At 53.5% G+C, this 22,762-nt stretch overlaps 3 protein-coding genes and 1 long non-coding RNA gene across 6 annotated transcripts; 3 read left to right on the forward strand and 1 right to left on the reverse strand.

Moving 5' to 3' along the window:
- Positions 1-3,810: 3,810 nt before the first annotated feature.
- LOC117025654 (melanoma-associated antigen 10-like) lies at positions 3,811-4,794 on the forward strand. The gene has a single exon (XM_033111650.1). The coding sequence runs from the start codon at positions 3,811-3,813 to the stop codon at positions 4,792-4,794; it is 984 nt and encodes a 327-aa protein (XP_032967541.1).
- Positions 4,795-10,923: 6,129 nt separating this feature from the next.
- Positions 10,924-11,870, forward strand: LOC117025662 (heat shock transcription factor, X-linked member 3-like; the record flags this gene model as incomplete). Its single annotated transcript, XM_033111660.1, has 2 exons — positions 10,924-11,418; positions 11,718-11,870. Coding segments are annotated over exons 1-2 (648 nt in total), but the record flags the coding sequence as incomplete, so codon positions are not given.
- Positions 11,871-13,430: 1,560 nt separating this feature from the next.
- LOC117023568 (protein CXorf40A) lies at positions 13,431-17,988 on the reverse strand. Of its 3 annotated transcripts, XM_033108556.1 has the most exons (6): positions 17,901-17,988; positions 17,373-17,425; positions 16,302-16,398; positions 15,768-16,030; positions 14,640-14,922; positions 13,431-13,856 (listed from the first exon to the last, which is right to left on the reverse strand). In XM_033108556.1, the coding sequence occupies exons 5-6, from the start codon at positions 14,890-14,892 to the stop codon at positions 13,639-13,641; spliced, it is 471 nt and encodes a 156-aa protein (XP_032964447.1). In that variant the 5' UTR covers positions 14,893-14,922; positions 15,768-16,030; positions 16,302-16,398; positions 17,373-17,425; positions 17,901-17,988; the 3' UTR covers positions 13,431-13,638. The 3 variants fall into 3 exon arrangements, with proteins under 3 accessions (XP_032964447.1, XP_032964535.1, XP_032964617.1); XM_033108644.1 differs by lacking the exons at positions 16,302-16,398; positions 17,901-17,988 and having other exon boundaries at positions 17,373-17,433; XM_033108726.1 differs by lacking the exons at positions 15,768-16,030; positions 16,302-16,398; positions 17,901-17,988 and having other exon boundaries at positions 17,373-17,451.
- Positions 17,989-18,700: 712 nt separating this feature from the next.
- On the forward strand, positions 18,701-20,903 carry LOC117028534 (uncharacterized). Its single transcript, XR_004424135.1, has 3 exons — positions 18,701-18,830; positions 19,586-19,693; positions 20,501-20,903. It is a non-coding gene; the product is annotated as an uncharacterized LOC117028534 (long non-coding RNA).
- The last annotated feature ends 1,859 nt before the right edge of the window (positions 20,904-22,762 follow it).

Raw genomic sequence — 22,762 nt, forward strand, 5'->3', positions numbered from 1 at the left:
AGACAGTTCTCCTTCAATGACCATATATTTGATCCCCCTTACTCTCATCTCCCACCCCCCTCCCCCTTTACCCTCTGGTAGTTACGTATTTTTATTGGCTTGTTTGTTTTTCTAATATTAAAAGTTCTGTATTCATTTGGGATATGAGTCCTTCATCAGATACGGGATTTAAAATATTTTCTCCCCATCTGGGGCTTTCCCCCCTTTCTCTTTTCAGTGCCTTTAAAAAAATAATCTTTGTTATTTGAGAATAGTTTTAGATTTGCACGAAATTTGCAAGAACAACTCAGAGAGCTTCCATAGGCCCTACACCCAGGCCCCACCCCGATTATTTTCATCATGCGTTGTATGACATATTTGTCACATCTAACAAACCAATATCACCCCAAAAGTCTTTTATTGTTACAGGATCCCATCTAGTAATGGGGCTCCCACATGCTGAGTGGCTTCTTCTTTTCTCAGGGAACACAAAACTTTCTCCAAGGAAGGGTTCAGAAATGTCCAACCATGGCAAAACCTTGTTCTTCTTTTCATGACCTGAATTCATCCCTTCTGAGCAAGGCAATCGACTTCCTAAGGGCCCCGAGACAAAAGTGAGGGGAACCCACCTCCAGAGACCCATGACGGCGGTTTCCAAGGGCTGACAGCAGCATAAAGCGGGTTTCACTGGGGCCCCCATTGTCTGGGGTGCTGGTAGCCTCATCTTCCCCAAGCTATGAATAGTAAGACTATGTAGTCTTCCATAAAATAAATTGTGTTGTACATATAAATATGTATGACATAAACACGCTGCATATATATGTTTCTGTACATGGTATGTATACATATGGGTATGCAAGCAGATCTAATCTACGTTTATGTTATGTTTATATACACACATAAAATGGACACACAGATTACGTAGAGGTGTAAAATGTATTACTTAACAATGAATGAGGATGAAAAAGTGAAAATCGCGGTTCTCCACAAGCCCAACTTAGACAACTGCAAAGCTGCAGGACCTCCCCAAATCCTTGCCGCTGCTCAGCGTCTGCAGGGAAAAGTAAACCTTTAGAACACATTGTTTCCAATTCTCACTTGGACTGGGGAAGACACACGAGGGGAAGAGGTGCTTCTTCTCTGACCCTCCCCCAAGGTCGTGGAACCTGCAGCGCCCCCTATAGCATCTGTCCTGGGACTGCAGCCTTCTATGCAAGGGTTGTAAGGACTGAGGCTTCCTCGCACTCCAGCAAAGCAGGCTTTGCAGAATCCATCTGAGGGCGCTACTGTTAGCTCTGGTGGACTCTGGGTAGGGTCGTGGGGCTGAGCACCCCTCCCCCAAGCCCCTCCTCCTCAGGAAACTCGGGAATCCATCTTTCGTCTGAGGGTACAGATTCTAGTCCCTTCCAGCAGAGATTCAAGGTATGACCCTGACGGGGGTGCTGAGGGGCCCCACAGAATCCAGGTTTGCCTGGCTCTCAGTCGCCAGGGTTGGGTTGTGTTGTGGAGTATGTCCACCATCCGCCGCCAGCTTTACCGCACCTCATCGAACTCAGGCGTCAAGGACAAGGCCTGAGGGAATCAACCTCAGTCAGGCAGAGGGAGGGCCCAGGACCTGCCAGGAGTCAAGGGCAACACCCTAAGGGAGACTGAGTGACCCTGGCCCCCATAACAGAAGCGATTCTGGTGGTCCTTACACCGGGTATGTGTGTGTGGGTATTTCCTCACGCGGCATTTCCCGATTTCTGCATCAGGGTCTGAGACACTCTGGGGCTTTGGTATAAGGAGCAAGGCCTCAGACAGCAGAGGGGAGGATCCCCGGTCCATCTGGTGTCCAGGCAAGGACACTGAGGGAGGACTGGAGGACTCTGGTACCAGAGGTCTTAGGGGTCAGGCTCCACGGAGGCAGAGGAACAGGGCCCGGCTCCTCCAGGACGCAAGGGGGGGACCCGAATTGGGATTAACCAGCCCCTTAGCACAAATTGAAGGGGCCCCACCCCTGTCATCCACAAGGGGAAGCCTCATGGCAGAGCTTTGGGTTTGGGGTGTTTCTGCTCTTCTGCCTGAGGGGTGGCTAAACGACCTGAGGGCATTGACCTGACGGTGCCAGATGCCAGGCAACAAGGGGAAGGGCCCAGGCCTTGCCAGTAATGGAAATGTGGCCTTGAGGCAGGCCTGAGGGCACCGCCCACCTCGGTAATAACAGGGACCAGCTAGCTCATGGCCTGTGGGCTCAGCTGGGTTCCTGGGGCATGGGAGCAGATGCGGTGTGTCCTAAAGTCCACCGCGGAGTGCTTACAGAAATGAGGGCTTTTGTCTGAGGGGTGCAGCTCCGTTCAGCAGAGGGAGGAAAGGAGTCCAAGGCCCTACAGACTTAAAGGTGAGGACCCTGAGGGAGGACTGAGGGGGTTCCACCCTAGGCAGGAAGGCTCCCCACACATACACCAGAAACCCCTGCAGGTATCCAGGGGAGGCCTGGCAGGAGGTCGGGAGGGCACTCCTCCCCTACTTCCTCCCTGTGTGGGGGTCTCAGCGAGATGGTGGCCTTAGTCTCCACTGTGCCTCTCAGGGCAGCAGAAGGAAACGGGCCCAGGCCCTCCGGGAGTAACATGAAAATTGGGGAGGACCGAGAGTACCCCTCCCAGACAATGGGGCTCCACTGAAACACGCTGTGTGCTGCTATCAGCCCTTTGAGACCCCTGACATGGGTTTACATAGATGGATCCCCCTCACTTTTGTCTCGGGGCCTTCAGGAAGGTGAGGGCCTTGGTCAAAAGAGACGAGTTCAGGTCATGAAAAGAGGAATCGAGGTTTTGTCATGGTTGGAAGTATCTGAACCCTTCCTTGGAGAGAACTGCATCTTCGTTTTCCCTGAGAAAAGAAGCCACTCCTCATGTGGGAGCCCCTTTCTCATCCTCAGGGCCCAGGCAGGGGTGCCTGGATGTGACCTGCTCTCCCTTTGCCACATACTTGTTATCAGGGGTTCTCATTAAGGACAGTTACTCAGGGTGAAATCAGGTCGGCAGGGTTCATGCCTAGCCAGCAATGGAGGCCCATATCTGGAGGACAGAATACCGGCACGCGTACCCCAGAACAGACGGGCCCAGGCCCCACTGTAAGTTGTTGGGGGAACCCAGGCCGGGGGGTGGGGCTTACGGGGCTCTTTCTCATTTTGTCTCTGAGGTCTCTGGAAGGTGAGGACCTTGGTCTGAACGGACGACGTCAGGTCATCCCAGGGGCCACGTCTTGTCCACAGTGGGAGGAGTCCCAGATCCTGCCAAGAATCAAGGTGAGGATGGTGTGGGAGGCGTGAGCTTACTCGAATCCCCAGAACAAAGAGGGATCCCCATAGAAATCTGCCTCGCACTGTCTGTCAGCCCTGGAAATACCTAGATGTTCTGTTAGCCTGAGCCCCTCATTTCCAGATTGGTCTGTGCCCTCGAGTCACAGAGCAGAGGAAGGCCAGGCAGTGCTGGGAGTTAAGGTGAAGTGTCTACCCTGAAAATGTACCCAGTGGCTCCCTGACCCCAGAAAAAGGGACCCCACAGTGCCTAAATTTACCCCCACCATACTGTCAGCCCCAGAACCCTGGGCTGTGTCAGCTGCACCGTGAGGTACCATCTGTCTTGCTCCTTCAGGTTCTTAGAGGAGAGGACACCCCAAAGGAGAGACCCCGTGAGGCCTGAGAGCACCCCTAAAGAGGAGACTTTGTAAGTTGCCTTGGTCAGAGCCGCCTAGAGCATTTCTCAGCTGAGGTCACTCACTCTCCCTCTCTCCCCAGGTGTGGGTCCCCATCGCCCACACTCTTGTTGCCTCCTGACAGGACTCATCATGCCTCACCGTCAGATGAATGAGCTACGCAAGCTTGGGGAAGACCATCAGGAGCCAAGACAGTACCAGGACCTGTTGGAGGCGGAAGTCTTCTGGGCTATGGAAGAGGATGTCCTATCAGTTTCCTCCTCCTCATCTTCTTCCCCCTCTGTTGTATTCCCAGACAGTCCAGAGGAGGTGGCTGCTGCTGTGGTACCTAGTCTTCCTCAGAACCCACCAGGCGCCTGTCCCTCCCCTGAGGCCACGGAGGCACTTCCATTGAGCGAAATCCAGGGAGCGGGCTCCAGCAGCCAAGTTGAGGAGCAGCAAAGCACCATGGAGGACCTGGATGAATCCGAGTCCTCTCTCAGACGGGCAGTGAATTTGAAGATGTCCGAGTTGGTGAAGTTCCTGCTCCAGAAGTACCGTGCAAAGGAGCTGACCACAAAGGCCGAAATGCTGAGCAGCGTCATCAAAGAGTACGAGGACGACTTCACTGAGATCCTCCGCCAAGCTTCGCTGTGCATGCAGAGGGTCTTTGGCATTGATGTGAAGGAAGTGGACCCCAGCGACCATTCCTATGTCTTGGTCAACTCGCTGGGGCTCACCTATGATGGGATGGGGAGTGATGGGCGCCGTATGCCCAAGAACGGCCTGCTGGTCATGCTCCTCTTTGTGATCCTCATGGAGGGCGACAGTGTCCCTGAGGAGAAAGTGTGGGAAGCACTGAATGATATACAGGTGCATGATGGGGTGGAGCATTCCATCTATGGGGAGCCCAGGGAGCTGATCACCAAGGTGTGGGTACAGGAACAATATGTGGAGTATCGGCAGGTGGCCAACAGTGATCCTGCTCGTTATGAGTTCTTGTGGGGTCCCAGGGCCTACGCTGAAACTACCAAGTTAAAAGTCCTTCAGTTTTTGTTCAGGGTCAGTAGCATGGATACCAGGCCCATCCCATTCCAGTCTGAAGAGGATGAGAGTGATGAGGAAGAGAGGGCCTGAGCCACACTTGCATCCAGGCACATTTCAGGCCCACGTCCAGTAGCTTCTCCTGCTGGGCACGAAGTGAGGCCTATTGTTCACTCTGTGTTTGAGTAGAGAGTCCTCAGTGTTCTAGGTAGTGAGGGCCAGGGCAAGTTGGGGAACATGCGTGTGACATTTTTGGCTCCTGTGATGACATAGAAATTGATCTATTTTCCTTTAGGGATTTCTCAAATGTTGTTCTTTTTTAATACAAGTTTTAATAAGGTTCAGCATCTAAGTTTGTGAATAATTTTGACCATACGTGCACTGTGCTAAGCAGTTTGAAAGTAAGAGTTGTGCTATTGTGTAACACAAATTGGAAATTGGGACCCCTTCCATCCTACTCTGTGATCCCAAACTAGATCCCATGGCATTGGAGCAGGATTTCCTTGGAAATGTGAAAGACCTTAGCAGTACAATCTGTGGGTTAAGAAATAGAGAAATAAAAGTAAAAGGCTGTCAGTTCTGCTTGTTATCTCTTCTCATTTGTTCTGTGAAATAAATTATCTATTCATACCTTGATGTGCTTGGTTCATCCACGAAAATTAGAGAGAATTCATCTGAATAAGGACGACCCCCACTCAGTGGCTCATTTCTATCCCCTGAGGTTCGCTGAGCCTCTGTCCTCTGGAAGGCCCTGTGTTAGTAGCGGGGACACTAGGATCAGCAGGACACACCCACACATAGAATGATCGTGTGGGAGCCCTAGTCCTATGAGGAAGGTGGTGAGGGGGTCCCCTCAGTCCTAGAGAATAAGTGAAAGAAGGGGAGAAGCGGTGGGCCTCCAGGGGAGAGCACTCCAGTGTAAAAGGCCCGAGCCAGGGCCATTTGGGGCTTTGGGAAACTGGTTCCCTCTGGGGGAGACGATTGTGATGAAGCTGGTGGTGGCAGCGGCCAGAGTGGGCAGCTGGTGTGTCTTGGGCGTGAGAGGAAAACCTGGAAAGGAAAACTGCACTTAGCAGTCATTTGGGGGATAGTGGATGAACCAGAGAGCAATCCCCACCTGGGGCATATAGGGAAGGGGTCCCACACGCTTGTTCCAGTGCAGGTGAATACAGGGTACAAACTAGATGTTTCACACCCATCACCTGCACGGATTTCTGCAGAAATACAGTCATGCTCCTTTGAAGTGATGCCCGGAAGCCTCTAGACTGACAGTCTTTCCCCTGGCCATGGAACACCAGCCACAATGCATTAAAGAGGATATTTTAATTACATTATCTTGTGTGTAATTTGTACAACTCTAAGCAAGGGCTAGATGTTGGTGAGGGTGCATGAAGGAAAATGATGCTTTGGAGGTAAGAACAGCTCGGTGGGAGGGAAAAGGTTGGTCTTTGACTCAAATTCTAGGAGCTTTGAGTTGTATCCTGCTGGGAAAGACTCCCCTACACTCAAATTAAATAATAGGTCCTCTAGGAGGGAAATTGTCCTGAGTTTTATTTGTGAAGCAGTATTTTTGGGTAATTTAATATTCTGTATAAATGAGCATTGCATAATCTCTGAGGTCTGAGAAACAACCAAACAAAAACCAAATTTTCCAGAGTAGAGAGCAGTAGGGCGTGGGAGTGATATAATACTAGACATCACTGCCACTCACCAACGCTGCAATGTACACCAGGCCCTGTGCGAGTCGCTTTACAAACGCTCCATACTCTCCTGCAGTCCTACAGGACAGGCCTCATCAGACCCACTTACTTCACAGATGAAGAACCTGACGCTCACAGGCCTGGTAATTTTCTCAAGGTCATGTGACTAGTAAGTGACAGGTCGGAGACAGACCCCTGGCCTGAATTCATCTAGAGTCTATGCTGTTCCCACCCATCCCAGCCTGTGGCCGACCTTCTACCTCACAGTTCATTTCTTTTCCCAGTACTATGTATGACTTCTCTCAGACGACACAGTAGGACCCTGAGGCCCAGGTCGTAAAAGCAGGCCTAAGGAAGGAAGGTGACAGTGAGGATCAAACACAAGTTGGGGGTTGTGTGAGGTTTGTTGAGGGCTAACTCTGCCAGGTGCTGGCATTTCTGCCCAGTGCCCGCACTTTCCCACATGCCAGCACCCTTCCCCTGGGCTTCCCCTGTGTGCCTTCCTGTCCACCTCCTGAACCAGGCCTGCTGACCTGCTGCTCACTGCTGCCTCCTCTGAAGGCAGCACAGAATCTGCTGCCCTCGTCCTGACTGAGAGCACTCCTATTTCCTGCACAAGTCCCCTGCTCTCCCAGAGCTCACCGTGGCTCCGGTGTGATAGGCACAGCCTCTGAGTGGAAAGTGTGACGTTGGACCAGCCTGTGTAGATCCCTGGTCATCCCGCCCTGGGGGTCTTCAACACACTCTGTTTTCCCAGTGGGCTGTGAGTGGAGCCCGATTGTGCTTATCGTCTGCTGGGCCCTGAGACATAACCCTGACTACACACAGGACTTTTGAAGCCACCCTGGTGTTTGCAGTAGGACTTCAATGGGCTTCTTATTTGAAGCTTGGAGTTGAATACATACCCAGATGAAAGAGCTTCTTTAGGTGGTCAGAAATTAACGCCTCATCATAAATGTTAGATGAGGAGCAAACATGGAGTAAAACCAAGTTCCTCTGAAAAACAAACAAACCTGGAATGCTGTTAAGAGATGCGAAATGGTTCCTTGGTGAACATGTGAGGTCAAACTTAAAAGAAAAAAGAATTAGCCATCCTCCACCTGTGTCCTCTCTGATATCTGCCCCACAGGAAAGTCCTGACTTTCAGTGAGCCTGATGGCACACGTGCACGTGTTCAAGTTCAGTCACATGGAGGGTAGCAGAGACTCACAGGTTAAAATTTGACCCATGCAACCAAAAGAAGGAGAAAATTCTTAGCCTACTGACATTATAGGCCGTATTGCAAAGGGAAGGGCAGGAAGGTGCCATTGAGTGGAGAAGGCAAAAGCCTCCTGGCTGAGATTTCCCTGATCCTCTTAGAATAACATGGAGTTCTGTATTTGAAGGCATCGGTCACGTAGCAGGCACTTAAGCATTCAGAGAATTTCCAGGCACAGCTGACCAGAGGAACTCCTCCGAGCAATGAAAATGATAACGGTTGCTTTTTGTTGAGCTCCTACAATGTAACGGTGTGTGGCGGGGACGGACTTCAACGCCCGTCCGTATCTTGTCTTGCTCTCCTTCCTGGACACAGGGGACACTACGTTACCAGTCCACTTGGAGTTGAAGTGCATGTGACGACCATTGCCATTGAGACAAGAGCAGAGCATTGTTTGTGACATACAAGCATGTGAGAGCCAGTAGGCCAATTCAATGCTCTCTGCCTCGGTTCACCAGCAAACATAGCAACTGTGTGTTGAGATGGGGGAACCACAAGATGGACGCAGCCTGGACCCTTGGGTCACCTACAGCAGAGGGCCCCTGACAAACCGCATCAGAATTTATTCTATTCTACTGTTTCTATTATTAGGTTTACATAAATATGTAATATAAAGATTACGATATATTGCATTTAGTGTGTATTCCATACAGTGCATACATTCTTGTTGCAAAAAAAATACCTCTAAAAATACAGCTTCATCACAATTTCTCGCTTTACAAAATTCCTGCTCAATTCAGGCCCCTCCTCAGAGGTCACCACAAGGATCGCTGTGTAGGATTGCTAAACTTATTCTAGGATTTTTCATACACAGATGTGCTATGAAATACACATACGTGGCATTATCCATGATGTACATGTTGATCAGTCAGATGCCTTTGCCACTTAATGAGATGGATGCCGGATATTCCCATGACAGCACTCATAGACCTACCTCACTTCTGCAAGACAGACAAACAACCCTATTCACAAAGGGCAAAGGAATTGAACAGACATTTCTCCAAAGAAGATACACACATGGCCAATTAGCAAATGAAAAGATGCTCAACATCACTAATCATTAGGGAAATGGAAATTAAAACCACAATGAGATATTACCTCATCCCCTTAGGATGGCTACCATAAAAAAAAAAAAGAAAATCTCAAGTGTTGAGAAAGATGTGGAGAAATTAGAACCTTTGCACACGGTTGGCGGGAATGTAAAATGATATAGCCGCTGTTGAAAATAGTATGGTGGCTCCTGAGAAAAAGCTAAAAACAATTGGCATATGATCCAGCAATCCAGCTTCTGGGTATATACCCCAAAGAATTGACACCTGGGTCTCATAGAGAGGGGTAGAGTAAAAGGCGGTGCCTTTCTCCGACGGCTCCATGAATACAGGTGCGAGAACAAGGACAGACATGAGGAAACAGGCAATCAGTCAGTCCTTGCTGCCAACTGCCACCAACCCGGCTAGTCCCGCACAAAACTCCTCTGGAGACTTGTTCTGTTTCTAATACAAAGAGTTTACTCCAGACAGAGTGTTTGAGACTGACTTTACTGCCACAACTCCACTGGGTGGTGGCTGCGGGAGTGGGGGGGGGGTGGGGGTGGGGGGGGTCGGGGATGTCCCGAGAGGTGGTTTGGCAGGTACTGTAGAAACTAGAAGAAATCCCTAGAGATCAGGTCTCCGGGCCCACAAGGAGGGGGTGTGGTGGGGACTGGCTGTTAATGACGATGGGACGTGGTCCCTGCGGAAAAGCCCTTTTCACCCAATGGGCCGGTACCATTCTTAGCCTCGAAGGATTCACTTTCTAGAGTCCCCTTAGCTTTGGACAAGTACAAAATGAGACATCACCAGATAGGTAAGTTTCTCCTCTGCTGCCTGTCCCTGCAGTTGGGGGCTGGGGGTGGCCTTTGGGCAAGAACAGGGCAGGCATGAGCGTGTCAGTAAGTGCTTTGTTTCAACAGAGCTGAATGTAGGCCAGGTCCCCGACTCAGTCATTAAAAGGGGAAGTACCAAAGCAGACCCACTTTGGAAGTGGGAGGCCAGAAATCTGGGAGAGCAAAAGCCAAAGCACCTCAGTGAGGAAAGGAAATGGGGCCTAGAGGAGGCTCGTGGGGAGGCTGAACCTCAGGGCCTGGGGGGGGGTGTGATTTGAGAAGGGCAAACACAGGTGTCCCAAAATGAGCCCAACTTGGGTAAAGAGAAGAGATCCTATGAGGAAGACACGAAACCAAAGCCAATCCTGCTGTGATCTGGAAAGGGATGAGATTTGGGGGCAAGCACAGCTCAAGAGGGGACCCCCCCCCCCCCGCAGCGGAAGGTGGGGCTGTCCACCGGCATGCTGTTGCCGTGGGTCATACCATGTCTGAGCTGTTTGGGGGTAACACTGAGTTTGACGAACCAGAGGAATGCTTCTACCATGTTGGAGCAGAGCCCTGCTCCGGGGACAACTTGACCAGGGGCAAGAAACACAGGAGGCTTTGTTTGGGCCCCTCTGAGCAAGACTGACCACCCAGCAGGAGGAGGCAGATGCCGTGGGTCATACCATGTCTGAGCTGTTTGGGGGTAACACTGAGTTTGACGAACCAGAGGAGTGCTTCTACCATGTTGGAGCAGAGCCCTGCTCCGGGGACAACTTGACCAGGGGCAAGAAACACAGGAGGCTTTGTTTGGGCCCCTCTGAGCAAGACTGACCACCCAGCAGGAGGAGGCAGAAGAGACCAAAGCAGGCAGAGGGGGGTATGAGAGGGGCGCTACCAACTGAGACTGGGCCAACCACCACCTTCAGGGAAGGACAGTTCCCCGGGGGCCCCCCCGACCCCGGCAGTCCTGGGGGTAGCCAAGCTGGGACTAACCAGGGCCTGGCCCTGGAGCAGTTGAAGAGACCGACAACAGGCCTCCCCCATCTGTAGGAGTGGGAGTGGCGGAAAGAGTCATGGCTTCTCCAGCCATCCGCTGCCTAGCAACATGAAACCATGTGCCTGGCCGCAGATAGTAGTACCTGAGCCTGAACCCTGCTTTGCAGTACTTTTGGAAAAGAGAGAAGCTGGGGTCCTGACCCCATCTCCTCCCCCACACTTGGCCAGGGTCCCCTCTCCAGACCAGCCTTCATGACATTCTGTGACAAACTAAGTGGACTGTGACGTAAGCAGCTGGTTGCCCCACGACCGAGCCAATAGAATTTTGGGAACCTATTTATTGGGCATCCTTGCTGTGACCAACGGCATTTGTGACCGAGTATCCCAGGTGGCAAAAGCTCCTGATCTAGACTGGCTCCATGGCTAGTCCAAGTACCAATGAGACTGAAGAAGTCATGCTGGCCCCTTCAGGGGAAGGAGAGCCAGCGACAGGTGTCCCAACTGTCTCATCCCTGGATCCAAATATGGATCCCAGGGAGATTCTGGGGACCCGTGGCGAAAACGCTGTGAGCCAAGGTCCAGGTCCCCAAGGCAGCCCACAACCGCAGGACCCAAACGAAGGTGCTGCCGATGTGGAAGGAAACAGGACCATTCTTGGGCTCTCCTTCCCTAGAAAGCTCTGGATGTTAGTGGAAGACGACACCTTCACCTCCGTGTGCTGGAATGACGATGGAGACGCCGTGATCATCGATAAAGATCTCTTTCAGACGGAGGTTCTTAACCGGAAGGGCGCAGAAAGAATCTTTGAAACAGACAGCTTGAAGACCTTCATCCGGCTGCTGAATCTCTATGGATTCAGCAAAATACGCCCAAACGACCCTTCGGGTTGCTCTCCAGGGAACAACACAATGATGGTAAAGTAGAAATCCTCCCATTCCCCATGTTCTCTGTTACCCGAACGCGTTCTTAGTACGGGTAACAGGGAACAATGCTATCCGAGAAGAGCGCTATCCTGAAAGGGTTTCATTTCCAAGGATAACTCTTTTTCACAGGAGACAATATCTACCGAAAGATGAGAAAGTCTAGGTTTTCCTATGAAACTATAACCCCTTAGAGATAACCTGATGAGATGACTGAAGACCCTGAGGGGCCAATTAATGTCAAATAGATATATTTTCTCCCAGAATGACTAACATGATTAATTTTGTTTCAGATCTACCGCCACTGCAACTTTCAGAGACACAAGCCTCTGCTCGTCGAGAACATCAAGAGAAAATGTAATCTGATGATTATAACCTGCCCAGGGACGAGCGTAACACCTCCAAAGAGAAAGAAGGAGGAACCCCCTACACGACGCTCCCAAAGAATCCAACTCAAGAAACGCACCAACGAAGCTGACAAAAGGGCCCAGAAAGAAGGCCCAAATGCTCGGGGACCCAGTGGCACCCGGTCATTCATATTGCCTGATACCTGGTTTATGGGCAATATAGCTGGACGTGACATGGAAGACCCTTCCTCAAGTGAGCCAGGTGGCCCAAGAGGGGAGGGCACATCCAGTAACATCATGTTTGCACCCACGGCTACTGCCGTAAGGGATGGTACCGGGGAACTGCCCACCCCCCCCCCAGGTCATAGTTCGGTGATGTCTTTGTATAACAGCTGTTATTTCTTCCTGCTGGCTGCCCTTTCAGTCAAGGCCCCGCGCGAGGCCCCTGAGGAGGACGAGGAAGAGGAGGGCGACTCAGATTACAAGTGTGCACTCTGCGAGCATGTCAAGGACAGTCCAATTCCCTAAGCTCACAAGCCACTGGTGACAGATCAAATCACCACTGTGTAACCGTGGATGATTTTCAGCTTTAATAAAGAAAAGCAAAACTCCGTGTCAGTCAATAAACAATCCAATGAGAATTGTGAGTCTGTTCTTTGTTCCCATGCTACACACACCTCATCAGATGAGACCCAGGAGGCTGGGAATCCTGGCCAAGACAGGCTTTGGTCCCCATTGTCCTCGTTCCTTTGAAGCAGCAGCACTTTCCCAAACTCAGCTGAGGATCTGCTGGGGATGCCCTTAGGCAAGCCCTGGAGCACCTGGTCCGCTGAGCCTCACCTGCTGCTCAGGACCCAGAACAGCCTGGCTCCTGACCTGGGGGAATCCCCCTATATTATTCATGCATCTAGAAAAAGGAGTGTCTTTCCTCATGGGACCCCTATGACGCCAGGGAGTTTCTGATCAGCAGCTGAGCGACTCTAGCCCAAGTTCCAGGGGCCTTCCAAAGAAGCCCCTAAAACCAGGGCCAAGCCATCTGCCAAGGGGGTGCATGACCACCACAGTCTGGCTCAGAAGACGGGAGGTTCCAATCATCGCCTGGGGGAAGAGCCCACAATCCTCACAGCTAGTAACCACGAATCACTTTGCCAAGAATTGACCCCAAACAAATAAAAGATTGTCCACAAAACAAACAACACTGGTCATTACTTTTTCATCAGAGCTGTATTTCAGATCCTTCTTTGGTCATGACGTAGCTGGGTGACATGTCTACCACATGGCTTCATGAGACAGGGACACTTTTACAACAGAGCAAGAGTCACTTGCTGGGACAGACAGGTGCTCCGTCTCCAAGTCTGATGGCCTCTTCCCGGTGAACGGTCCATCCCTGGCTGGTCACCCTCTGGCAGGCAGTCATTCAGCGCCCACTCCCAGCCCTCCCACAACGCTCCCTGGGTGCTGCTGAAACATCCTGGGAGTACGACCAGAGCAGAGAGGGGAAAACGTGTAAGGGAGCCCCGAGTACTAACCAGTTCTCTTAACACATATTTCTTTGTACAACCCAGGAATCAGCAGGACCAAAATGAGTGGCAACGCCAAGACATTTACTGGCAGCAGCTTTCCCTGTTTCCTAAAGTTCAAAGTCCTCGACACTGTCAATGAGCCCAGAAGGGCACCCCATAAGAAGGTCCCCTGCATCTGAGTGGAGAAATCTGTGTACACGAACAGCACGTGGTGGTTAGTGCTCCCCGTAGCGCGGCCAATTGAGATTGAACCCGATCTGTATGTCCATCCGCAGCTCGATGGTGAGTGGACGGTCATGATTCAGCTGTTTCCTCAGTGCCCGTTCTCTGAAGAGCCGCCTCCGTCAGGCCTCTTGCCCCAAGGGGATCAGGTGCTCTGGGATGTCTACCTGGAAGATATCCTTTCCGCCTTTCCTGGGTATGGGCTCCAGCAACCACCTGGGGTTTGAAAGTGCAGTCAGGTACTTCTGCCTCAGGTTGGTCAGTAGAGCTTGATTTTCCACGACCTCATCTGGAGCCAAGTTTTCTGGGCACTGCAAAGTTTCCCCAACGTCAACGAGCCCTGTGCAGCAAGACAGAAGCATACAGCTGTGTTTCCTTCTGTAAACTAAGGCCCACCTGTGAGAGAACACGGTTATTCAAAGTGACAACCACGAGAGACTAAGCTGGTGTCACCCAATGCACATGGAGTGAACTAGGGCCCTCTGAGCACTTCCAACGTGCCAAACTCTGTTCTGGGAATTCTGGGTGAGGCTGAGCAGAGCCATGAAGAGAAGAGAGCCTGTCCTCAACAACCCCACCTGGTCCTGGGCAGGTGCCAGCCAGACTGCAGCCAGCCGCAGGTACAGGTAAGAAGGGCCTCGGCTGCTGCGGGGAACCCACAGGCCATCAGGTGAAAGGAGCTGATGTGGGACCTCAACCAGTGAGGGGTGGGATGAGGTGGGCAGTGGGAGTGGGGCCGCTGAGTGCGGTCAGGCTGGCAGCCTTAGTCTGGAGGCCAGCGGGCCCTCTGTGAGTGCTGTGCAGCCTCCCCTCATCTGTCACATGCACACACACATGTGCGTGTACACACACACGCACACACATGCAGACATGGACCTCTCGCTGCCTCTCAGGTCATCAACGGGAACTGAGGCCGAGTGGACAAGGGAGTCACCACAAGTCGGGGAAACTCGGATCACCACCCCCCAGCCCAGGGCGCCTTGCTGCCCCTTTTGAAGCTGTGCTGCTTAAACACACCACAGCCCCACCCCAAAAGGTTCAAAAGCAAACAAGCCGCAAACTCCTGAGCAAGGCCTTGGGGTCCCTTGCAGGTGTCTGAGCAGCTCAGGGCACCGTCACTTGCCGGCTATCACTCCACGGCCATACTTCTCCCCTTCCTGAAGCAAGGCCTGGATCTGAGCGGGGGTCCTGCCCAGCCTCTCCAGCAGCAGCTCCCTCCAGGAGGCGTCTTCCCAATCCCTGCGAGCAATGTGGATGGCCAGGGTACAGTGCCGGTGGCTCCTCAGCAGGGGACGCCAAAGGGTCTCCAAGGTCTTGACCCCATTTAAGACAAAACCTGCATAAGGCTGCCGGAAGGAGAGGCAGCAGAACTTCATCTTCCCGGAGACCCGTGGGGCTCAGGCGGCCTGCGGAAACACAAGCACAAAAGCCAGTAAGCATCAGGCACCAGCCTTCCGAGCTCAGGGCCCTGAAACCCCTGACTCTGGGGAGGGGAAGCAGAGAGTGCTGGCTCCTTCTTCTATCACCAGGCAGTTGGCTGACAGGCCCAAAGGAAGGGGCTGGTCACTGGGATGCCTCATCCATCAGATGGAGTCTTTGGGGAGCTCAAGGACCAGGGTAGGGACAGCTACAGAAAGACATTCAGCACAGCGTGTGGTCAGTTCTGCAGAGGAGGTCCCTGAGCCCAGGTGGAGCACAGAGGAGGGACGCAGGGAGGGAGGGGCCCTTGGCTTCATACCCAGTGGGCAGGTTCTAGCCCCTCCCAGCACAGACAGGGACCATCCTGGGCTTTTGCTTCTTCTCCCTCCCCCACCACCCCAACACTCAGCTCCGTGGCCCTGCCACCTCAAGGCACTGCAGGTCCCTGAGCTCCCTGGTACCTCCCCCAGGGCTCTTGAGCACAAACCCTTGGGATCTAACTCCTTGTTTCCCCCCGGCCCCTTTGGGTGCCACCCTCCTCCATCCCCTTCCCATACCACTGCTGTCCACTGTCAGCAGATACCCCCAGCCCCGACCCGAGCCCAGAGAAACGAATAAGGGGAGCAGGACAACTGGCCCTGGTACACATGCACTGTCTCCATGCTAGAACCTGGGATGGGCATGATCCAGACCTGCAAGAATTCAGTCAGCAAATAACTTCATAGGGGCAGCTCCACTGTCACCTCACTCTTCACTTGAGAAGGCGGCACCGAGGGATGAAGTGATGGCCCATGATCACAGGGGCCCTGACTGCATCACCCCCTGTCCTTGCCTTCTTTCCTTGTACTTGGGGAGGCCCTCCTCCTTGCTGGAGGACAGAGCTGTGCAGTGCGACGAGCAGGGCCCCGGGGCCGAATGTCAGTCCAGTCACAGCAGCTGGCAGAGCCTCAGAGTTCACGTGGCTGTGAGTACCTGGCCCCTAACAGGACAGTCACACCTGGTGGCTACCCATCACGTCATCATCACCATCATGGGGCGTGGACTCTCTACTCCATCCATGAGTCCCCCCACTCTGGTTTGCTTCCATCCTCCCATCTGCAAGGATGTAAATCTCACCTCAGCTATGTCCTTGTGTTGATGGAAACCCACCCAGTCCTTGTGTTGATGGAAACCCACCCACTCAGGAAGACAAGGCCCGGGAAGATGAACGTGGCCTGCTGTTCACTCGCTTCCCAACCCACCGTCCTGCCCATCCCTGCGCCCAGCTCCTCCACCTTCCTTCCCTTCCTCAGGCTGAGCCGCCCTCCCCTGTGCTCTGGACCCCACCCCTCTTGCTCTCTCGAGGACCTTGCTCCCGTGACCTTACCCAGAATGAAAAGGTCCTTCCAGAGGTAATCAAGCTGCACTGCGCTCATTGGGGTGGACCCTCGTCCTATGACTACTGTCCTAATATAAAGGGGAACCTAGAGAGACACACATGCATGGAAGAGAAGGCTGAGATGTGAAAATGGAGGCTGACATCTACAAGCCAGGGGATGCCAAATCTTGGCAGCAAACCACCAGCAGCTTGGGGACAGGGATGGAACAGATTCTCTCTCAGCCCTCAGAAGACACATCCTCTGTCAATGTCTCAATCTCGGACTTCCAACCTCCGGAACTGTGAGACAACACCTGTTTATCGTTTCAGCCACCAGGGCTGTGTCACTTTGATACGACCACCCCAGCAAACGACTACAGAGGTGTAAGCTCTTTCCCATGTATCTCCACAGGCTGCAGAATGGTTTCGCCGTTAACAGCACATCCAGCACGTGCCTTCATGTCTGTCCAGCTTCATCTATCCTAGTTTTTGAAGACTGTATGGTATCCCATTGCTAGTTGGCCCCTAATGTTCCGACTTTCCCCTGCGGGTGAAGAGTCACGCACTGCTTTGCACCTTCTGCCACTATAAAGGACATTACCGCAAACCCTCGCTGACTGAACATACGTTAGGAGGAGGCCTGGGTCACATGCGTGCACACCTGCGATGCCGGTACACGTCAGCAAACGGCCTTCCCCTGGGGCTCACCCACGTATGCTGCACCAACCACGGGCGAGGGTGCCACTTCCTCACCAGCTTGGCAGCCCTGAGCAGCATCACTGAGCTTAACCTTTGCCCACCTGATGGGGGAGCAAAGGGTCACCCTAGTTTGGGGGTTTGGATTCTTTATGAGGGAGGCTGGATGCCCCCTGTAGCCTGGCCATTTCTAATTCTTCCACTGGGGTCGATGACTGGACTGCAGCTTTGCCTGGTTCCCACCAGCCACGTTCTTGGCCCTTTTATCCTCAGCACCACACGATCACAAGGAGACCTGAAGTGTGTGGATGGAATTCCTCGAGAGAACTGAGGTGACTGTATGGAAAACCAGGAAGTGCCCTCCTGCCTCACCACACCGAGTACCTGCTTTGCGGCCTGAGGAACAACTGCTCTTCCACCTGTGTCAGCTTCTGCATCTGCACAGACAAGAGGAACAAAGACGACAGGTCATTAGGGACAAGACAACAATGTCGCCTAACGCACCAGTCAGTCCTCTACTCAGCAGGGACTGAAGACCACCAGGACCCAGGACCTTCCCACTGATGGGAAACACATGTGGCCTCTCACTCATGGTTTGGTTCTACTGATCATGCCAGTGGCTCTCTGGTCCCCTGCCTGCTTAGGGACCACGTGATTGTCCCGCCCCAAGCCTAGAAAATCATTTCCCTTAAGTGGGTCGTGTTCTTCTAGCCCAGGAGACCCCGTGTCCAACAGGAGATAAACGTCACCTCCCCTCACATCGTCACATGGGATGGATTCGGGCACCCTACAATCCAGCTCCTCTCAATGTGATCCTGAGTAGGTCCCACTGGGAGGTGTGCCAGGGGCAACCAGCTGAGCCCAGCCCAGCACAGCCTAAGGGTCCCGTGGGGAGGGCAGGAGAGGGCGGACCTGTGCATGCGGACCAACACACTCGCGTTTGTATGGGCAGTGGCAGGTCACAGGCACACACACAAGGATGGCGGCAAGTGACGGGAGGTAGGGAGAGGAAAGTGTGCCCTCGGGCGTCCTGCGAGCGCTCCCAATCACAATCACTGTCCCTTGGAAGGGCCTAGCAGGCCGGCAGCAGCACTGCACATCCTGCTTCCCTTGTGGTGAGGCTAGTCTCCTTACCCCACCTGCCATGCAAGTCACAGATGCGCTGAGCCAACCGGGCTGCGGCCACCCCTTGGCCTGGCGATTCCAACAGCCCCAGAACTACCTCCTCCTATGCCTAGGTGCGGTGACCACGCAGGGTGTAGAGAGACTATAGAGCATTCAGGCTGCTTCCTGGCTGTGCCTTTTCTGCTCAGGGACCTGGGACTGCTGACAGATGACGGGTGCCTATGGTGTTCAAATATGCCCCCTTTTTTGCGTGCCTTCAAAAGGCACGTACACATGTATATATGCACTCAGCATGCCCGCAAGCAACGCAGGGTGCCCTTACTTATGAGTCACAACCCAGCGGTTCAAAATGCAGCATGCCCATACGCAACGCAGCCCACCATTAAGGAAGGAAACCCTCTGGTATGCGGTGCTACCCATCTATATGCAATGCACACGGGGGTACGGAGCACTCCCCCAGCAGGCACGCCCCTCGCAGGCACGCCCACAGCAGACACGCCCACAGCAGACACGCCCACAGCAGACACGCCCATAGCTGGCTAGCAGCCAGGCAGTGAGTGACCAGCACTCGCACAGACGTACACAGGCTAATATGCACGCTGGCCACGGTTGCTAGGAGACGCTCTTGGACTCGCCAGAGGCTGAGGTGCGCGGGACGACCCGGCCAAGTCCAGGGCTCCAGACTGGCGGCTGTGAGAGTGACAGGACGGAGGAAAAGTAACTGCGGGGCAGGGTGGCGAGAGGAAGGGACGGGGTGGGGTGGGTGAGCCTGGCCATAGACATGCAGGAAGGAGGCAGAGCTCGCGGACGGACGCGTACCTAGGGGCTGATCTGTGGGAAAGCGCTTGGTGAGTAGCTGGGGAATGATCTGTGAGAAAGCTGGGGAGGAGGAGCCGCGGGAGGAGGAGGCGGGGCTGTGAGAAAGAGCTTGGGAGGAGCTGTGGGCGGAGCTGTGAGAGAGATGGGGTAGGAGAGCTGGGGAGTCGGAGCTCCGGGAAGAGGAGGCGAAGCTAGGCAAGAGCTGGAGTGGCAGAGCTAGGTAGGAGCAGTGCAGAGCGGGGCGATCATTGGGGAGGAGGAGGATGCAGCTGGGTTTAGCTGCGGGGGGAGCACGGTGGAGCTGGGGGAAGCTGAGGAGGAGGAGCGAGCTGAGCGGGGATGGAGCCTCGAGGTAGCTTTGGGCCCTGGGAACTACATGGCAGGTGGGCTAGGGCTGAGCAGTGCCCTTTAGACTGCGGTGGCATGTGGTGCCCAGTCCGCACTGCACCATAAGCATGACTCAAAGTGGCGGCCCAGTCTCCTCAGTGACCTAAGCCGACCCTCAGAATGGACCCCGGGAACACAGATGTGGAGAGAGGGCAGGACCTCTCGGCTGAGTCCTGCACCTCAGGACAGGATGCCCAGCCGAGCTGTCCTACCTGCCAGCTCCCCACCACCCCCAGGACTGCCAGCAGATTGCCTTTGTTTTGCAGGCCAGGAGGAAAATCCCCACTGTTTCCTGCTGCCCCTCAGAGCTGAGAGCCAGTCCCAAACAAAGCCAGCTTCCCTGTCAGAGCTGTTTCCTCTCTTCTACCTCTCAGGTAGGGCTCAGCCCTCTCAGTGCCTCCACACTTTGCTCCTCGTGTCCTCTTACCTTCACCTTCCTCGCTCTCACTTGATGACCAAGCCCTGTGTCCCTGCCTCTGAAATGCCCCGTCACCATAAATGCTCCTCTTCCTGTCCCCACTGCTACTCTCTGAGTTCAGGCCTCATGGTCTGGGGCCAGTGCTATTACCCGAGGCTCCGCTCTGGCCGGGACGCCCTTGTCTTTCCTCCTGCAGAGGGTCCTCCACACGCCATTGAACTGCACAAGTGGCCCATCAAGCCTGGACTGAAAACCCCACCGCGTCCTCTCCTGCTTAAGCCCAAACACCTGGGGGCCTTGGGATGCTCCTTCCAGTGTCCCCCGCTCTCCCTCATCGCCCACCACTCTGGGTCACTGTGCTGCAGACTCCCTGCACCCTGGGCGCACACACGTGTGCTACCAGCACACCCCCTTTGGCTCCTGTGGTTGCCCAGGCCTGGAATGCCGCCTCCTCCTGCTCTGGCAAACTCTTGTCCTCTTTCCAGGCACAACTTGAACAATCTCTTCTCTTCCACACCCCCAAACATCGGGCACTCTGGTCTCCCAGCTCTGGTAGCACCCCGTACCTTCTCACCCACCTTCCTTCCCTGGGCGCTTATCTCCCAGGGTTGTAACTACTGGCTGCTGAGAATCTGGCCCCCTCTCGGCTCTGAGTTCCTGGAAGGCAAGGCCTGTGTCTTACTGGTTTCTGTAAGGCAGGCGTCTGAGACACAGTAGTTGCTTAGTAAATGTGGAATCAGCAGAGGACTTCTTTCTTTTCCAGTGAGCTGCACCTACTCTCTCCTTGCAGAAGCTCGAGGCAACAGCAATGCTGGCGATGAGGTGAGGGGCCGAGTGCGCCTTCGTGGGCTTTGGGCCTCAGCACTGCAGGGCCCTTAGTGACCACCAGGTCCAGCTCCATCCCTGCCGGCCTCCCGTCCTCAATCCTCGCCCCAAGAATGGTTACCAGCCGCTGTCGAACACCCCAGAACTGCCTCCTAGGGGTTTCAAGTCACGTGGGAGGGTCCCCTGAATGGTGGGCTGTTGGTGTTCCTCCCGAATCCTGTGGACTGGAGAAATAGAAGTGTCCAGTGAGCCAGCGGCATCCACTCCATGGCTGCCAGTGTGGGGCAGCAGTGATGGCATTCCAGAAGGACTCCGTTTTCTCACCCTTGTGTATGCGGAGAACCAGGTGACAATCTGCCTGGGGCAGCGGAACAGTAAAGGTGGGGAGTGTGGTGTGATGAGGGGTAAGTCTCAGGGAAGTGGCTGCAAGGCCAGGTCCCTTCTGGGTGGGGGTCCAGGAAGTGGCCTGGCCATGCTGCCGGCGGGGGTGGCATGGTATCGGGCTGCCCTGTCAAAGGGACCAAGTGGCTACTCAGTGGCTACTTGATTTTTAGTACAAATAAGACGTTGGCGCCAAACCCTAAGACGATCTGATTTGTGACCTCCAGGTGACATTCCCTTCACCAGTTGCTTTCCATTCCCTCTCAGGCACAGTCCTGGCAGGGACAGGGACAGGCCTTCATTCCCTCCCCCTCTGGTCATCTCCCCAGGCAGGTCAGCCCTCGTCTCCCGGCCCCGGCCCCCTCACACCTTCCAGTGCTTGGCCTTCCTCGGGCGTCCCAGAGCCCCGACAGCTGTCAGTGGACATCGGGGCCTTCTCGGGGCCCCTGCTGTTTCCTCGAGCCACTGTGCCTGGGGTGCTGCCCCCCCCCCACACTATTCCCACTCTCCTGGTCTCCCGGGACGGGAGAGAGGGTCCTACTCAAGCTGTTCCCCGCAACACAACCCATTCTCCCTTTAGGATATCCTTGCCATTTCTGCTCTTGTTCTTTTAGGGGACTGTGCCCATGGATGTCGACTCCTCTTCTGATCCCCGGGCACCTGCTGAGAGTCGGCCTCCCTTTCTTGTCCCCTTGGAAGCAACTGGCAGAGCACACTGTCCCCAAGGGCCATCGGAGAACCTGCCGTTGCAGGTCGCTGTCCCTCTCCTCCCCACCCTGTGTGCTTCTTTCACTCTGAGGCCCTGAGCGGGTTGCAGTCTGCTCCTGCCACGGGTGAAGAGTGGTTAACATAAACATATGCCACCTAAACTCCCTTTCAATGAAGGCCTCCTGGCCCCATTTTCTGAGAGGGCACCCCTTCCTTCAGGTTGTGCCTGAGCTTCAGAGAGCCACCTTGCCCAAAATCAGACTCCTCGCAGGGTAGCCACATTTAATGACTTATCAAGGCGATATAGAAATACCTGGCCATCTCGGCCTAACTGGAGACAACTCTGAATGGCTCTTCCTGCTCCAGACTGCCCTGTGAGGTTAGCCCAGGCCTGTATCACAGCTCATTTGCTTCTTCTGTCCAGTCTTGCTCCATTTCCATCTGTTTCAGGGATATTTGCCCCAAAGGCACCCCCTCATAGACATCCTCCTGCACACTTAACTCTGCTTCACAGGTGCTTTCTGATGAACGTAATTCATAAGAGACAATAAATGCGTATGTCTGGTTAATTGACTCAAAGTGGAAGTGGAACCAGTCATAATTTCTTGAATTTTCCAGAAGTTTATTTAATATTTGCTTGTATATATTTTGTATAGCCAGATTAGAACTGTTTGCTTTAGAGGCCCGTATGAAATGTCATGTGGGCTCAGATCTACAAAGCAGTGCCAATTTTGAGACATCGGCAATCTGATTGTATGATGCTCTCAGCGAAACAGATTTAGTGAAAGTAGGCTACTCCCTTATAAACTGCTCCATGCATTGAAATCTACTGTGTGAATACAACTGATATTTAAGAGGGAGTTTCACCTTCTGGTCAGTTGGGGGGTTCAAGTACTTTGAAAAAATATCATCTTTGACATTTCAATAGTGGGGATCATTGAAGTCTAGAATGTCTCTAGCAGTCGGAGCTGCTTTGTGTTCCAAAGGGTTATGTATCCAAAAAAATCAGTCTTTAGCTTTCACTTTCACTTCTCCTGCATCATCATCTGCTTCGACTTCTGCATTTGACCATTCAAGCCAATCTGTTGCTCTGCAACTTCAAGTTCAGCTG

The sequence above is a fragment of the Rhinolophus ferrumequinum genome, chromosome X (genome assembly GCF_004115265.2).
Source record: "Rhinolophus ferrumequinum isolate MPI-CBG mRhiFer1 chromosome X, mRhiFer1_v1.p, whole genome shotgun sequence".
NCBI classification, from domain to species: Eukaryota; Metazoa; Chordata; class Mammalia; order Chiroptera; family Rhinolophidae; genus Rhinolophus; species Rhinolophus ferrumequinum.